Here is a 17548-nt window from a genome sequence, read left to right as displayed (position 1 = left end):
TGGGCTTAAGCGATTCTCTTGCCTCAGCCTCCCAAGTAGCTGGGACTACAGGCACCCGCCACAGTGCCCAGCTATTTTTTGGTTACAGTTTTCATTGTTGTTTAGCAGGCCCCAGCTGGGTTCAAACCCACCTGCCTCGGAGTATGTGTCCGGCGCCATAACTGATGAGCTATGAGCGCTGAGCCTGCATCACCATTTTCTTCTTGAAATCAGATGAGTATCACGTCACCCTGGCAATCCCTGCTTTAATCAAATATGAAATAACCAACAGAGAAGAAACCGCTACTTACACCAAACGGTAGTGTACTTTCGAAAGTTTATCCACCCAGGAACAGGGATCTTGGGATTCCTTGACTACCTGTTGGAAACATTGGCAAAAAATGAAAACAAAGACAGCATTCAGATGATAAAACACACTGGCAATGAAGAGACTTCCAGTGTTTCTTTCTCCTCTCTCAAACGTGCTTCGATGTGTGAACACATCACCTATGCATTCTGGGGTCTCCAGACTCAATGGTTTGTAATCCACTGTCCCTCAGAACAGTTTGGGAGTTGGTTAAGTGCTTCATTTAAAATTCTCATATGTGGCTACTATATATACTTCTCAAAAGTAACAAAAAGTTACTAACTCTTGTGTTTCATTGGCATATTTTAATAGTCTGCATAATCTGTAACGACATTAGAACCAAGAAAAACTCAAACCATCCTGCTACGGAATGCCTACGATCAATGAGCATTTTTTGGTACTGATTGTTTTTACTAAGTCAATAAAACATTTCTAGCTGTGTTTCAAGATTGGGTTGATTTTCTAAATTAGAAAAAATTGTAAGTAAGTTTATAATATTTTTACTGTTGAATGTATAGTTATCCCTCCTTATCTGGTTTCACTTTGTGTGGTTTCAGTTACCTACTGTCAAGCACAGTCCAACAATATTAAATGAAAAATTCTGGAAACAAAAAGTTGATACATAAATTGTAGGTTGTTTTGAGTCCCGTGAGTCCCTTGCTGTCCCTCCCGGGATGTGAACCCTCCTTTGTCCACGGGTCCACGCTGTATAAGCTACTTGCCCATTAGTCACTCAGTAGCCATCTTCATAATTTGGTCAAAAAGACTATTGATAATATTTATAAGGTTTGGTATTATCTGCAGTTTCAGGTATCCACATGGAACATGTCCCCCATAAATAAAGGGGACAACTGTAAACTTTTGTGCCTTTTAACTGAAGTATCTTTGCTGTTATAATCCTTTTCTAAGAGGTGATTTTTGTCTTGTGCTGTCTGGTGATTTTTGTCTGTGCCCAAGGAAAGCCAGATTTTCCTTGGGCAAGAACGCTTTCTCCCACTGTAAGGAGCTCACCACGTACGGTTGTACACCAGCCAATCATGCTGTTTATCTATCTGAGTAAACCTAGTTTGCGTCTATCCTTCCTCCTTCCCTAGAAAAATCTAAGGCAGTTAGCCTCCTGCGGTGTATATATTTTATTCTCTTTTGTTCCTTTGTTTGAAGGGTGGCTGGTTAGGAGGTATCTGGATCCCTAGAGGCTAGGTGCCCAGAAGCCTTCTCCGGCCCACACGTCCCTGACGAGACATGTCTACAGGTTCATAAACCTCTTCTCTCTTACACGTAAGCAAATTATTATTTAACTTTAGAGTCAATTCACTAAAGTTTCAGTCATCTGAGTTGATAAAACATTTTGATAGGGAAGAAGGGGATGAGAAATGACTCTTGAAGTAAGAAGCAGAGGTAGCCGCCGGGCAGGGAGGCAGCACCCCGGTGGGGACGTGGGACTCAGGGCAGCCGGGTGGTGCTGGCCAGGCGGTAAGAGGGGTTCTGGAGACAGGGGAGGCTTGAGGCTGGGTTTGTTCAATGGGGGTTTGCCCTGAAATCACTTCTGCCTATGTATGTGCTGACACTTTCGCTGTGCCCAGTTCCTATTCAAGGCTGCCCCTGCGTAACCCAGATTTGTCGCTCCAAACTACTATAGATGGATTGTTCAAGGTCAAAACAGGGACTCACTACGCATGTTCTATCTTCACCTTTGAGAAAGACAGAATAAAGCAGAAAAGAGAAACAGGGTGCAAAGCGACTCCAGTTCCTGACTGTCAGAGGTCTTCCCTCCCCTCTCACAAGCTTCCTCTCATCTGTTCCTCCCCCAGGCCTGCTTCAGAACCTGCTCTGTCCCCCTTTCTACAATTACTCTGACGTTTCACCACAGTATGGAGGATTCCTCTAGTGCAGAAATCTTCAAAGCATTCCAAAATATGGGGTCTTTTATATATATACACACACATACATTTTAGGAAAGAAAAAACTGTATTAAATTGTAATACTCAAGTCATGTTTGTTGCAATTACCAGAGGTGCTTACACGTCATCTTTTGTTATTGGTGTATATCGACTATTACAATTTTTATAGCGTTTTCTCCTTTCTTAAAATATGTATACATTTTTTTTTTGGTACCCTGTGTGTGTGTCTATTTCCTAATAGGGATCTCCTGTTAACAAAAATAAATAAGACCTCTTTATTTGCTGAGGTCTGTGCTTGCTGAGAAGTTTTACTGTGAAAATATTGATTGATTGCCACATAGACCTTGGCATAATAAATATGCTAAGGTAGTTCATGCAGCCACGAAGAACTATGTATATATTCTTGTCTATGTTTCAAAGTTATGCATTTTCCTTTTATTTTCATTTTATGTTTCGAATCAAGTCATTTCTCCCACTATACTCACATGCTCTGTCATTAATGGTGTGGTGTCCATGGAACACGTGTTACTTGGTATTTCACTTTTGATGAACAAAAATATGAAAGTACTGTAAAGAAAATAAATTTAGTCATAGTTATCATGGTTTATATAAAGCCACCTGCTTTTTAAGAGAAACAGAAACTTAAATCATCACTCTAAGGATACAATGATTCTTCTCAATTGCCTCTTCACGATCCTGCCCTTTCTTCACAACTCCTATTCTCTTTTAAGTCTCTCATTTTCCTGAATTGCAACAGGTGAAAGGCTAAACTCCTGATTTCTCCCCCCAAAATCGAATCTTTCTCCTGCTTTTGTTGTTTTAGTCAATGGCCTCATCTTTCTTTCTATCTCTGTTTAACTTTGGAATTGCAACATAAAAGAAATAAAATAAAAACTGAAATGAAATCATATTTTTCACTTATTACATCAACAAGACTCAAATGTTTAACAGCCTCCTCAGTTGGAAAACTTAGGGGCCTGGAACCCCTACAGGCTGCTGATGTGTGGGCAGAATCTACAACTCCCTCCACCTAATGAAGCCACAGGTGTCTCCACCTTGACCTTTCCAATCCTGCTCCCAGCCCACAAACACATGTGCCCCACACTTACATGATCATTCAATGAAGCACTGTGCAGTGACAGAAAAAAGAAAGATATGGAAAGATCTCCAGGATATATTTTCAGGGATTAAAAACACATACACCTAAGCCTAAGCCTCATGAAATATTTCTTTTTTTTTTGGACACAGAGCCTCTGCTGCCCTTGGTAGAGTGCCGTGGCATCATAGCTCACGGCAACCTCAAACTCTTGGGCCTAAGGGATCTTCTTGCCTCAGTCTCCTGGGTAGCTGGGATGACAGGTGCCTGCCACAACGCCCAGCTAGTGTTCCTCTTTCCTGTTAATCTCTCTCTCATAATGCACAGTTTTATATCCTGTGTGTGTGCAACAAATGCTTCACTTACTCTTGAATTTGGAACCATGCAAATATGTTAAAACATCAAATTTAAAAAAATGAATAACTTTGGTTGAATGTTCAGAACCCTTTAAAGATGTTTTCTAGTAGATTTGCATGGTTCAACATTTAAAAAAAATAAGAAGTTTTCAAAGCATATGTGAGGGTGAAATAGGGTAAGTAGAATAGTGTATTCTTCTACCTACTAAGTAAAGAGTAGCATATACTACATGCTATTTGGGGCATAAAATTTAAAATTTCCTAGTTATCTTCCTTAGTTCAGTCTCTTACTTGCTTAAAAAACTTGACTAATCACATACTCCCATATGAAATTTAACTTTCTTTTTTTTCTTTTTTTGGTTTTTATGGCTCCCTATATTCTACTCCACCCAACCAATCTCAACATAATTCCCTGTGTGAACTTTCATCCCTGACCACTCCCTGCCCCAAACTCTCTGTGCCCCACCTCTCCCCAGTCATTCATAACCGCTTGCTCATGCTTGTTTTTCTTCCTTAGCTGGACGTACCTTCTTCTTCCCATCCAAAGTAAAGGGAAGTCTGAATGTGGTAAAAACCTCCCCCAGGCCAGTCCTCCCTGTGTCTTCTTTTTTGAGCTCACATAACACTGAGACTACTTACCACATAATCCAGACCATTTCCCGCAATTCCCTGTGATATTTTTTCTCTAAAGATTTTCTAATAGAAGATAATGTTGGGGCTCAGAAAATGATACCCCTAAGTATGGCATTTGTCATGCTGAGAAACCCAGGTCTTATGTGGTTTCTCCCCTCAGCATCTGGGTCTTTGGGTCTTCATTTCTGAAGGCTCCATGTCATAGAAAACGTTAAGTTTGGCTTTTTTATTGTTAACCTTTTGTTAGAGGAGTGTCAGCCATAACCCTTATGATGGGTGAGGAAATGTATCATACTTTACTACCTCCGCATTATGGAGGTAATCAACACCTTATATTTCCTTCAGGGTCCTTGAAGTACTTAATATTCAGTAAAACTGAATGCATACAAACCAAATTATTTGTATATGTCTAAATGAGTTAAATGTATGTATGTATATACATATGTCACTTGTAAGGCTAATATTAGATGTTGCAATTGTATTTTCTTCTTAAAATTATGCAATAAAAACTCTTTATCTTGTACAGTATGTTTTTCTAATAAGCAATAGGGAATGATACGACAGAAATACATGGAGGCCATAGATAAAGGTCCCCGATTTTTTCTTCAAACAACTACGTGGTCCTCCAACAAATCACTCAACTGCTCTGACCCTTGACATTTTTCATCTGAAAAAAAGGGTATAGACCCTCCTCACAGAGCAGGAGGTAGCTGTGGTGAAGCTGTGTAAAGACGGCCGCCTGGTCCATACTCAGGTACAAGGGCCAGAGCCCTGAGAAAAGGGAATGGCTAGAGACAGGAATTTGTTTTTCCCTGTAAGGTAGAATAATAGCTGAAGTGTGGGATAACCATAACTCTCCAGGGGAGGCAAGTCAGGTGAGAAGAAAAAGAAATAAAGAGCAGACTCTAAAGGATCATCTAAAGCACATTATTATTTGTTTTAATTGAAAAGGAAATCTCCCTTTTTACAGAGAGTTCTGGGAGTTCTGACTTTACTGAAACAAACCTTAAAGAATGTGTCTGAGATTGTTTCTTGGTGTCAGATTCATTTCTGTACTCAAGTGCTCTCTCTCTCCTGAACCATGGGACCTACAAGACTTAAAAATATGTTTCCCCACCTTTAATGGCAGCTGAGTTCTGCCAATGGGAGGCATTTGCAAAAGATGAAAAGATGGGAGAAGCCATTCTGTTCCAGAGCCATAGTTTCAGTAGCAGGGACAGGTCAGGGTAGGAGGCAACTGTTCTAGCAGTGCCTGCTGCGGCGGGCATGGGATCCAGGGTTACAGGTGGTGCCACTTTCCTTCTTCTGCTCCACTGGGTCTTGTACACAATTCCCTGTGTTAAATCCCATGTATTTAACGTAGCTAGAGTGGTTTTGGTTATATGGACTGACTGACACCTCATATAATGCATAGAGAAAACATAAAGCTAGAAACAATCTAACCAATCCTTAAAAAACTGGACTATACAGAGGATCAGAGTGATAATTATGAGAAGAAAAGCAGGACTCTAAACCAATACAACCATCTTCCAACTTTCTTTATGTTGACCATAAAGCTCCAAGTTTATTCAATGAATGTCAAACAACCTGCTTGAAACAATAAAATGACAGATTCCAGAATTCCTCTCAGTGCAGACATGGAGAAGGGAACCAGGGTACATTACAGGAAGAGATCACTGAATTTCTCTGCCACAGCTCAAGCTCCAAACTGAGCCTCAAGATTCCTCAGATGCAGTGATTAGTTTAACAAAGTTGGGAACAAGTACCCAGAGAGGAAATGGTAATTGAACACATATAGTTATTAAGAATATTATAATTATAGTAAAAACTACCTAATAGAGCTTTAACCACACTCTTCACACTGTAAAAATCACTAAATATATTTTATTTCATTTAATCCTCAAAATGTCTTATGAAGTTGGTGTTATTACTACCTACTCTTTACAGATGAAGAAACCAAGGCTTGGGGAACTACAATGATTTGCCAAGGTCTTGTAGGTAGCAGTGATAGAAAAAGAATAATTAACTTGTGATTTTAGAGAATGTAATCTTTCTAAATGAAGAAATATGAAGAAAAACAGTATCTCATGGACTGGGTAACTTAGCTTAAAATTATCATTAAGTCAAAACTAAAGCGTGCTGCATTATAATTTGGGGGTGTACACATATCTTTTTTGAGAGAGATATTTGAAGTTAGAATTCCATATGAATTATATAAACTACATAAAATTGTCCCTAACCAAAAAAAAAAAAAAAAAGTGTCAGGAATCTGTTATTGTAGAATAATTTATATTATTCCTTCTTCAATTGGCCTGGGATTACTCTCTTAGGCAAACATTTCAACGACAGAGAGATCGCTCCCAAATGTGGCTGGGGAAAAGCCATCATTGCTAGATGAAGGCAAACATACTGTTCTTTCCCAGAAGAATAAAAAGGTACTAAAATCTGTGTAGGCAGTGCTATGGCTATCTCTGCAGGCATCATGTGCAGCAGAGACAGGAAATACAAATGGAGCCTGGAGAGGAAAGCGGACTGAAGTTAAGCTGTCCCAATTTCTGTTAGAATTTTATTGACCGAACACCACCCCATAGAGATTCAAAGTCATGTTCACCCTTATTCGTGGAGTGCATACACCTAGACACAGACACATCCAAAAGTAAATACTGAAAAGAGTATGTGTTTTCACAGGTGAGAAAGTGAGTATCTAGCTGGGTTGAGAAAAGTGTGTGAGAGATGGAGCAGTGACTGATAAATCAGAGGGAAGATTCAAGGCCATTCCAAGGGAATCAAGAAGCCAGCAGAACATGTGTTTGTATAGCATGTTTTAGTTTGCAAAATACTATGCCATTGGATTCCAATGTATGAACTATGTATTTTGATTCTCTGCATATTACAGATAATGAAACAGAGCTGATTTCCCAGGGTCTCCGGGCTTTGTGAAAGCATATGTAGTGAGAGTAAGATGGAGTCTGTCAAGCTGGGCAGACATGGTCTGGTCCCTTAGTCCTGCCTGACCTTCACCCTGTCTCCCATTCTCACTGTTTTGTAAATCCAGCTCCCACCCTAATGATGCCTATCTTGAGTAGGTGAGGTGGATTGATTTAGGAGATTAACTTTTAAATTAGAATGTAGTTAATTGTGAATCATGGGTTCTGCTGATTATTGTTTAAGATAAGGGTTAACATGGTCTTCACTTTGAACTTAAATGTATAAAACTATGTTAAAAATGAAAGAACAGAAGCGTCTTGGAGAGGCTATTCTCACTGATCTCCAGAATCCAGGCCTTCTGTCAAAGTTTGGTGGCTCTATCCTCACCTGCATATTGGCTGACAGTGACAGGCAGCCAGACCCTCTTTGTCCAGTATCTTTTGGATAGTTAAAGCTGGAGCTTTTGAGCCCAAGATCTGGCATTTTTTTGTCCTCTGAAACCAGCGTGTCATTAGAAGTGAAAAATCTAAAGAACAGTTATGTAGATTGTATGAAATGTGCTTTAAAAAATGTAAACCCATCAAGATCTTTAGACAGTACTCTAAATGGTTGGAAGAACAGCTAAATTATGAGAAATGGCTGTTACCTTACTATTGAGAGCCCAGCGCCGAAGTAATTTAGCAGAGGTTTTGATACTTCTTCTGCATCCAGTCCAAACCAGCCGAACCTGAAAACTCAGAAAGTCACATCAAATTAGCTATTGTTGAAATGTTTCATTGTAATGTTCCAGGGCATGGTTTCAGGGCCAGATGCCTGGACTCAATTCCTAGCTCTTTCACTTACTAGCTGTGACTTTGGGTAAGTTACTTGTCTTCTTTGTGCCTTAATTTCCCATGTTTAACATGGCATAATAATTGTACCTACCTTATAGGTTTGTTACAAAGATTAAAGAAGTTAGTGTATGTAAAAGTACTTCAAGTATCCCTTTGCTTAAGTCTGAAAAAGGAGGAAAAAAATAGTTCAAATGACTACCTACAGGCTAACTGGCTGCAATTTTGTATAGTATTTGAAATAGACTTTTAAAATAGTATCTTGGTTAATATCTTTATTATTTGGCATTAGCTTAAATTCTTTATTTTTTTTTTCATGCTTTGACATTGTCAGAATCATTATCAAGAATCACTAAGAACCATCCAGGGCCATGAAAAAAGACGGCAAGAAGGAAAAAGAAAGAGAAAACAGTATTTATAAAAAGCACGGTGGGGAATGGGGACAGGATAAGAAAGAAAGTATTAGAGGTTAGTAAGCTAGTTTGTTTTCAGGTAGTTATAATGCTTTGCTGAGCCCAGAAAGGAAGGTGAGACTATTACCATCCATTCTACTCATTTTCCCAAACTCGAATGTTAATTTTAATGTTGCCCACGGGCAGCACAATCCAGCAGAAGCTTCTGTGGTGCTGAGACTGCTCTACACCTGCTCTGCACCACAGTCAGATGTGGCTACTGAACATGCGTGACACAGCCAGTGCAACTGAGGAACTGAGTGTTTAATTTTATCAACATTTAATTGACTTAAACATAAACTGGCCTCCTTTGGCACGTGGCTCCTCGACTGGTCAGCACTGCTCTAACACTGGGGTTGGAAAACATTATCTTGAAGGGCCAGAGAGCAAATATTTTAGGCTTGGGTGCCATGTGTTCTCTTGCAGCTACTCAATTCTGCTACTGTAGTATAGAAGCAGCCACAGACAATACTTAAATGAACAGGTTTGGCTGTGTTCAATAAAACTTTATTTACAAACATAGCTGGGAAACTGGGCCATGGTTTATGGATTTTGTTCTGAAGGAAAGAGTATGTGCTTTAGAACTAAAAGAGCTGGATTTGAACCCTAGCTTCTTAGCTCTGTGACCTTCAGCAAGTTACTCAGCCCCTTTGTGTATCTGCTATCTTATAAGATTGTGCTGACCTCCGATATTTGTGAAAAAGAAATGAGAATCACGTACATACGATGCACGGAACATGATAAAGCAAATTGTCATACAAGACAAAGAGAAAAACATCATTTCCCTTTCTCTCTTCTTACTTCTGTTTCCTAGGTATAGTTCTGTACTATATCTTGATTAAATATCCAGATCACTCACTAATCACCTAGGACAAATAATATTAAAAGTGGCATATTTTATCATATATTTTGCCAGCATAACCTCTGTGAAAATAATCATGTTACTCCCCTCAGTAAGCACTTGTCTTACCTAGAGTATACATACAGGGAATCTTAGTTGAAATAGCTTGACTTGTATTACCTTGAGCTTGCCCAGCCCATCAAGGAGTTAAATGATCCCCAGATTAAGATTCCAAGGCCTAAACCAATGGTTTTGATAATTGGGACGACAGTAATGTTCCCTGTAGATATAACACACAGAAGGGATGTGTTATTTCCAATACAAAAAATGCATTTGTAAATAGAATTCGTTTCCATTCTAACTTCAGCTAAAGCTCCTGGGATTCGAACAAATTTACTGAAGCACAGTTCCTTATTTTTTAAATAAAATAACTGCTTTTGGGGGCATATATGATTATGGTTGCTAAAAGAACTAGGCTAAGGGAAAAGTTCTACAAAGAAAAATATCGGTTAGCTTCTTGCCTACATGGCCAGATGTTCCTCATCCTTGACATCTCTTTGAATTCCAGGACTCTTGCAGAAGCTGTCAGTGATAAAATTAGCAGTGACCATCCTTTTAGACTTGAAGCAGGGCCAACCACTGGCAGATTTTGGCCCTAATATGGGCCAAATTTGCTCTGGGGTGCTGACTGGTCTTCCGGATTCCCACAATTCCTTTCTTATGCTCTAGATCAAGAAGGCCACCGAGGGTCAAATCCATCAGGATGTTTTACAGTCTGGCTTCACTCCTGCAATCTCCATTAAAAGGTTTTCTCTTTAGACTTCCGAGAAGCCTTCATCTTCTGACTCCCCTTGTGGTCTTCCTTTCGCTCTTTCACTGGCTGCTCATTCTCATCATCTTCTGGATTTAGGTGTCCCCTAAAGATTTTCCCTGGGCCCCATTCCTCCTCTTGCTGTATTGGTCTTTAGGTACTTGACCTAATTTCATGGCTTTAGCTTAGGCTCATGCTCTCAGGGCTACTGCTCTAGCCTGGACCCAATGCCCAGTTTTACTGCTCTGCTCCAAACTGCCGATAAGAACTCTCCCCCTAGGACCTTCAACCTCAGAAGGTCCCAAACTGAACTCATCATTTTGATTTTCAAACACATTCTTTTCCTTATTTTCTCAAATGTCAGTACCACTATCCTTCTTATCAACAAAAATAAAATCCCTGTGTCATGATACCCCTCCCTTTCCTCTACGCCCCATCTCCTACATGTCTAATCAGCTGTTCTGACCTGTAGCATCCACATCTGTGGCATTTCTCACATTAGATTCTTCCCCAGTGACTCCCACTGGAAGCTGCTGAGTGGATATAAATACCATGCAAGATGGATGGACACACAGTCTGTTCCTCTCTCCCCATTCAACCTGATCAACAATCACACTGGAGTATGAGGCATAATAATGCAATTTCCAGTGAAAATTTTAAAGTGAACTCTTTACTGACTCATGAGCTTCACTAAATCATTTAATCCTCAGAGATTCCAATTAAGCTGGCAACTGACACATTTTTAACATTTTAAAATCTGCTTTTAATAAAATTATCTGTAAAGCTCTTTGATACTTGGAATTCTCATTGTTAAAGAGAAAAAGCTCTCTGGGAATGTATTTATAATTTATGCCTGGCCAAACAAAAGTATATAATCTGTTTATATACCTTCAGGTATTAGTAAGACAGAGACAAAGTTTTTATCTGCTTTTTTTTTTCCTGTTAACCAATCCTTTTGAAATGATGTTTGCCTACTTAAATTTTAAAAATGATATTCGTAGAAACTATTTAATAAATATTTTCTGCTAAAAGAACATATAAAAATGGTAAAAAGAACATATAAAATAATGTGAGTTATGCTTGAACAGATGATGAATAATAAAAACATTTTTTACTATAATAATTTTCTGCTAGAAACTTAGAAAGAAATTATTAAGAGGAACAAAACAGGTAATGCACAAAAATACTTATTGAGCATCTGAAGAAATGACACTAGTTAAGTTCTAGTTTCTACAAGTCAGGATTATTCAGAGTTATTTGTGCTATTTCCTCTAATTGTTGAGAATTATTTTGATCAATTTATAAAATGACAAAAGAATAATTTATATCACACATTACCTGTGGCCCAAATGCAGCCCCCAACCATTGCAAAAGGCCAAAACTTAGGGCACTGTAGTATCAGATTGACCACCAGGGCCACCAACCAGATGGCAGCACAAAGTACCCACTGGAGAAACATTCCTGCCAATGAAAGACCTTGGTGTTAGTGGTTCAAATGGATTTGAATAAATTAGCACTTAGCAACATCAGTGAGCTATTATTATGGCAATAGCCAAAATTTACTGAAAGCCTGAGTGCCAAGCACTTTGCACATTTCATTTTAACAACAGCTTTGCATTATAACTGACCCAAAGCTTAAATCTGGAGAAAATGGACCTGAGATTAAGCAACTTGTCCAAATGGCTAGTGGTTTGGTGAACAGAGTTTTAAATCCAGGTTGTGTGATATCAGAGCCTGTACACAATGTGTCCCTGTTTAACATCCTTTTTTCTCCTATCAGATATATCAAGAATTTTCTACCACAGTGGGTTGGCAAGACTTTGTTTATATTTCCATTTCCATCTTAGTGCCATTGCTATTCAAAAGTATGGTATTAAGAACTTCAAAGTAGCATGAAAGTGATTTAAACCTTTGTGGATCATTTATGCCACTTGTGGTATAAGAATATAATATAATCATTTATGGCACAGATACGCGTGTATTCCTACAGTTAGAGCAGGGGTTCTAAACCTGTGGGTTGCAACCCCTTTGGGGGTTGAATGACCCTTTCACAGGGTCACCTAAATACATCCTGCATATCAGATATTTACATTATGATTCATAACAGTAGCAAAATCACAGTTATGAAGTAGCAATGAAAATAATTTTATGGTTGGGGGCACCACAAAATGAGAAACTGTATTAAAGGGTCATGGCATTAGGAAGGTTGAAAACCACTGAGTTAGAGTTTCATGCTTGTAATGAGCCAGACATCATAAACTTGCGAATTAGCCTTCCAGGTCAAGACTATTGGAATTTCTATGCTCTGAGTTGCCATTTGCCAGTTATCTGAAGATCAACTGGTCATGTGAGATGTTTCCATACCTTCCTAAGGCTTGTCTATCACCCAGAATTTGTGGATTAAAAAGATAAAGAAATCGCTGACACTGAATGAAACACTGAGGCAATTAAAGCTAGAAGTACCACTTCTGACTCTAACTTTGAAAGACTTTTGCTTATTTCTATTCAGTCTGACAGTGGAGCAGAGAGAAGAGAGAATGGCTGCTAACTTTTATGACAAAAAAAAAGTTCTTCACTTTACAAATGAGGATCTGAAAACACAAAAGCTGCCAAGGTTTACTCAGGATCACAGAGATAACTGTGAAAGACCTAGAAGCCAGATCCTCTATTCATTTTTTAAATTCTATTAGTTTCCATTCCTGTTTGAACTCCAAAGGAAAACAGAAGAAAGGCCTAGAGCAGTGGTTCTCAACCTTCCTAATGCCGCAATATATTTTTATTGTTAAAAAGGGATGGAGACCCACAGATTGAGAACCGCTGCCCTAGAGGAAAACAATTTGTAATCCTATTGCCTAGGAGTAGGAAGAGATGAATTGGGAGATAACACAACTGCAACCAAGTAGTAAATGCTACCAAGGAAGGAATTCCCAACAGGTATTCACCAGAGTAGCTCCAATTCTTACTCTTGTCATTGATAGGGAAGGCAAGTACATAAAATTCATTCTTGTTTCCCTTTCCCTAAAGCTCACACTACAGTCAGTTGTGCTGTCATGTGGCAAGTGCGTCCCTAAGAATCACTACACTGTGCAAAATCATGCAGTAAAAAAACCACAGAGCTCCAGGAGAAAATTGGGTTAGGGGAACACCACCCAAACATTTCATCAGCCATGTATTAAAAGAAGATAGGACCCTAATTAAAATGGTAATACAGTTTCAACTGGTTTAATGCTTTAATACACGAATACTGCAATAAACAGGGCACTTTAATTTGAAAAAGACCAGACGTTTGCTTATGGGAGTAGGCTTCAGAAGGGTTGCAGGTGTGAGTTATTGTGAAGGTGATGGGTGAAGGTTCTGACACCAGCTGTAGATGGGTGTGATGCATCATAACATGTGCAGGGAACTGCGGGAGCTGGGAGATATTTGGAGGGTGTGTATGTGTGTGTACATTTTATGTATCATTACACATCTTTACTCATCTGGTTACTGCTTTCTGTGTTCACCTAATGTTGGCACATAAGCAAACACAAAATTCGTCATACTCAAATTGTTCTCTAATATATCAATTGTGTTGGAGATCTGTGTTTACATAACAAATGTTATTAATATATTAGAACTGACTATGACCTCTTTCTTTTGTGTGCTTCCACATGTAAAAAGCTTTCCTGACAGTACCCACACGAGCTTTACCATGAAACACAATCTTAAAAGTCATCCTATATTGACTAACTCTGAGATAAATTACATAGGCACTTTGAAATGACTTATTTTAAACTCCATTCATGAGGTACCAGGAATAAATCAACAAAATTTGTTTTTATAGATACTATTTTTAGAAGACCTAAAAAGGAACAATACATTTTAAAATAACATATGGCTGACAATGAAGGAAAAACAATTACCATCACCAGTATCATATTTTTTAAGTGGCACAAAGTTGGAGCCAAACAAAAGGATAGCTATGGCAGAGGAGATGTAACCAACGGTCAAGTCTGTTCCATTATTGCTCATGGTTTCAGCACTGCCTGGGAGTTAGTTGGGTCACTTTAGACCTGATGATGTACTGTTCGATAGCTTCTGAAATAAAAATGAAAGAATTGAGAAGTTGTGAGCCTGTGAACAAACTGTGGTATTCACTGAGCTTTTCCAAAGAAGATTCCTTCTTGCAGATAGCTAGGACATTATGAAACTATATAGCTATGTTCGTAATTCATGTTCATTTATTCAGGTTTTTAAGTATTCTATTTTCAAGTATTTTTTATCACTAGCCTACAATTCAGAAAAGCAAACCAACCAAGTTTGTCTTCAGACCTTGAAAACCTAACTTCTTCTAAGACCTGGATACAACTTTCTATATATTATAAAAAAATTATCCTGTAATAGTTTTGATCACTGCAGAAAATTTTGTTGCACAACATGGACTTATTAAAAAGCTCTGGATGTCCTATGAAGAAATAACCAAGTTTCACAGCTCTACTTACAATCACCAAAATGTGGAAACATTTGGCAAGCACCTAAATGCCCGCCAACCCAGGAATGGATTAACAAGCTGTGGTATATGTATACCAGGGAATACCATTTAGCCACTAAAAAGGTGGAGACTTTACATGTTTTGTATTAATCTGGATGGAAGCGAAACACATTATCCTTAGCAAAGCATCACAAGAATGGAGAAACAAGAATCCCATGTAGTCAATTCTGATATGAGGACAATTAATGACCTAGCAGTTTGGGGGGGGGATGAGGAGAGCAGAGAGAGGGAAAGAGGGAGGGGGTGGGGAGGTCATGGAAGAGCGGTACACATTTTGGGGGCGGAACACTATAAGAGGGTCTTTACCTAACCCAAGCAATCAATGTAACCTGGTTCTTTGTACCGTCAATGAATTCCCAACAATTAAAAAAAGAAAAAAGAACCAAGAATCAGACATTTTTTATAAGATATCATTTGGAAAATGCCACTGATCACAATTCACCTTTTTAGTTGCATAAGCTACATGAGAAAAAGAAAAAACAACAAAAAAGTAATTTTGTTATAGGAGGTGAACAGAGTCCATGATGCCATCTTGGATTCATATTTTGCACATTGGCCTTTTGGAATAAATTCTCTACAGTGGAATTTGGCACAATCTAGGTTTTTTCCCTTCAAATCTGATGTTAAAGTGGTAGCTTCTTGTGGCTATATATGAATAAAGTACACCTGAGATCAACTTTCCACAGTACCTTATTTTACAATGACAAATGCTGAAAAGTCCATGAATTGTTTCTTATATGTTCTTGCAGAGAATGTTAAATATACAGCTACCTAAAAATGTTATTTAGCATTATTAAGGCCAGTTTAATGGAAAACAGCAAAAATTTCAAAACTGGTTCCTATACTTTTTTTTTTTTGCAGTTTTTGGCTGGGGCTGGGTTTGAACCTACCACCTCCGGTATATGGGGCCAGCGCCTTATTCCTTTGAGCCAAAGGTGCTACCCTGGTTCATATACTTTAGTAAGGAAAACATTCATTTGAAATTGTGTGGATTTTCTTATAACAAAAGCAGAAATAAAAACAAAACACACGCTGGTAAGGAAACATCCTCCATGGGGTTAGAAGTTGAGGAAGAGACAGTGAGGGGTGTTTGAACTCTAACACAGTAACACTATTCAATAAAAATAACAATCGGCTAAGAGCATTTCAGTGGCGGCTTACATAGGCCACGGCTAAGATACCAGAGGGGCAACAGGTCAGAGATGCAGGAGGTAATCTGGAAAATCTCTCTGATGATTAAAAAGACATGTGATGAGGTGATAAATAAGTAAACCATTCTTTTCTGTTTTGCTTTTGAAACAGTATCTCACTCTGTTGTCCTGGTAGAGTGCCAAGGCATCATCGTAGCTCACAGCACCTCCTGCAATCAAGTGCTCTCTTGCCTCAGTTTTTCTGTTTTTAGTAGAGATGGGTCTTGCCCTTGCTCAGGCTGGTCTCAACTCCTGAGCTCAAGCCATTCACCCGCCTCAGCCTCCCAAAGTGCTAGGATTACAGGCCTGAAACACCACGTGTAGCCATCCTTTTCCATTTTAATTAAAAACAGGCAAAGCAAAACAGAACAAACCTTTTTACATACATTTAAAACAAGAGAATGACCCACCTTCAAATGTAGCAAGTTAGTTTACTGAAAAGAAGGATCCACTCAAGGCCTCTGATTTCACTCACTCCAGATGGAAAAAAATAATGCGAAGTGCCAATCGATTATTACCTGCAGATAAATGAAGTTTACAGCTCTTGGGCGTGTTGGAAAGCACATGGTCTTAATTTCAACACGGATTGGCAATAACTTAATCTTTAAAGAAGAGTCTGGCTCTTCCTAAATCCGTCACGTTTTCATGGAGAAGAGAAGCAGTATCACTCTCTCCAGCACTTGACTCCCGATTCTAACAAGTCTCAAACTATTTGGAAGTAAAACCGAACATTATTTTAATGTTTTCAGTACCCACGGATAGGTCACGTACAAACCAAGCCATATTCATTCATTTTCATTTTACTACTTTTGCTTCGTTTAGTAAATATTTACCTTTAAATTGTCCCTAGTAATTTTAACTTTTGTGCAGACTTTAAACAAAAATGGGTCTTTGTTGCTGTGATCGACACCGACACCGTTTGTTCTATGGTCAGCTAAGATTCATTTTCAGTTTCAGGTTACTCCCCCAGCTCTCTCGGCGGGCACCCTGTCTCTTGGCTAAAACGGACAGGGTTTGAATCTGACCTTTTGAGTTTTCTTTTTAACCACGAATGCTAGGTCTTTGGAAAATCTCGAGACTCCCCTGCCCCCACCCCCCCCCCCCTACCCCCGCGCCGCGAAGCTAGCAGGTGTTCCTGGGTCGCGGTACTCACTGCGCTAGGGACTGCCAGCGACGCTCTCTCCTGCTCGGCACTCGGCGTGTCCTGCTCGCGGGCGGCAGTCCCAGCCCGACTCATTCCCCCGGTGCCTGGGCCGCCCGGCCAGCCTTCGCTCCGCCTGGACAAGTGCGGGAGGAGAGGGGAGGGCTCTAGCACTCGTGACCCAGGGGCCCAGGTCCTCTGCTAGTGCAGGCGGCCAATCCAGCCTTCACTTCCCGCGGGGACCTCCACCTAAGGAGGGTGGAGAGCGCAGGACTTCAGAGCCGGACACGGAAGCCTTCCCCAGAGCAGCTGTTCTTGATTGAGCGCTGAGGTGACTCAGGCCAGGAAGGGGACGCCTTTGTCAAGCCCTTTGTCATTCAATCAGAAAACTACTAATAGAAAAAAGCCTTAGGTATTTAAGAGGTGATGGGCAGGGACCTCTCAGCATATCACCCTCTTTAAGTGGATAGATGTGGGTATTATTTGTGGTGT

At 39.5% G+C, this 17548-nt stretch overlaps 1 protein-coding gene across 1 annotated transcript in view; it reads right to left on the bottom strand.

Annotated features, from left to right (window-relative positions):
- TMEM144 (transmembrane protein 144) overlaps positions 1-17162 on the bottom strand; it is a 35482-nt gene extending 18320 nt beyond the window's left edge. Inside the window, exons 1-8 of the mRNA XM_023516043.1 lie at positions 17069-17162; positions 16326-16433; positions 14097-14271; positions 11533-11655; positions 9564-9663; positions 7907-7987; positions 2733-2814; positions 291-358 (exon numbers count right to left, since the gene is read on the bottom strand). Of these exons, the coding sequence (XP_023371811.1) occupies positions 291-358; positions 2733-2814; positions 7907-7987; positions 9564-9663; positions 11533-11655; positions 14097-14205 (563 nt within the window). The 5' untranslated portion in view covers positions 14206-14271; positions 16326-16433; positions 17069-17162. The remainder of the gene's footprint in view (positions 1-290; positions 359-2732; positions 2815-7906; positions 7988-9563; positions 9664-11532; positions 11656-14096; positions 14272-16325; positions 16434-17068) is intronic.
- Between the last annotated feature and the right edge of the window lie 386 nt (positions 17163-17548).

The sequence above is a fragment of the Otolemur garnettii genome, unplaced genomic scaffold (assembly GCF_000181295.1).
Source record: "Otolemur garnettii isolate 467f Iridium unplaced genomic scaffold, OtoGar3 scaffold00085, whole genome shotgun sequence".
Taxonomy (NCBI): Eukaryota; Metazoa; Chordata; class Mammalia; order Primates; family Galagidae; genus Otolemur; species Otolemur garnettii.
This window is presented reverse-complemented; position numbering and strand designations above follow the sequence as displayed.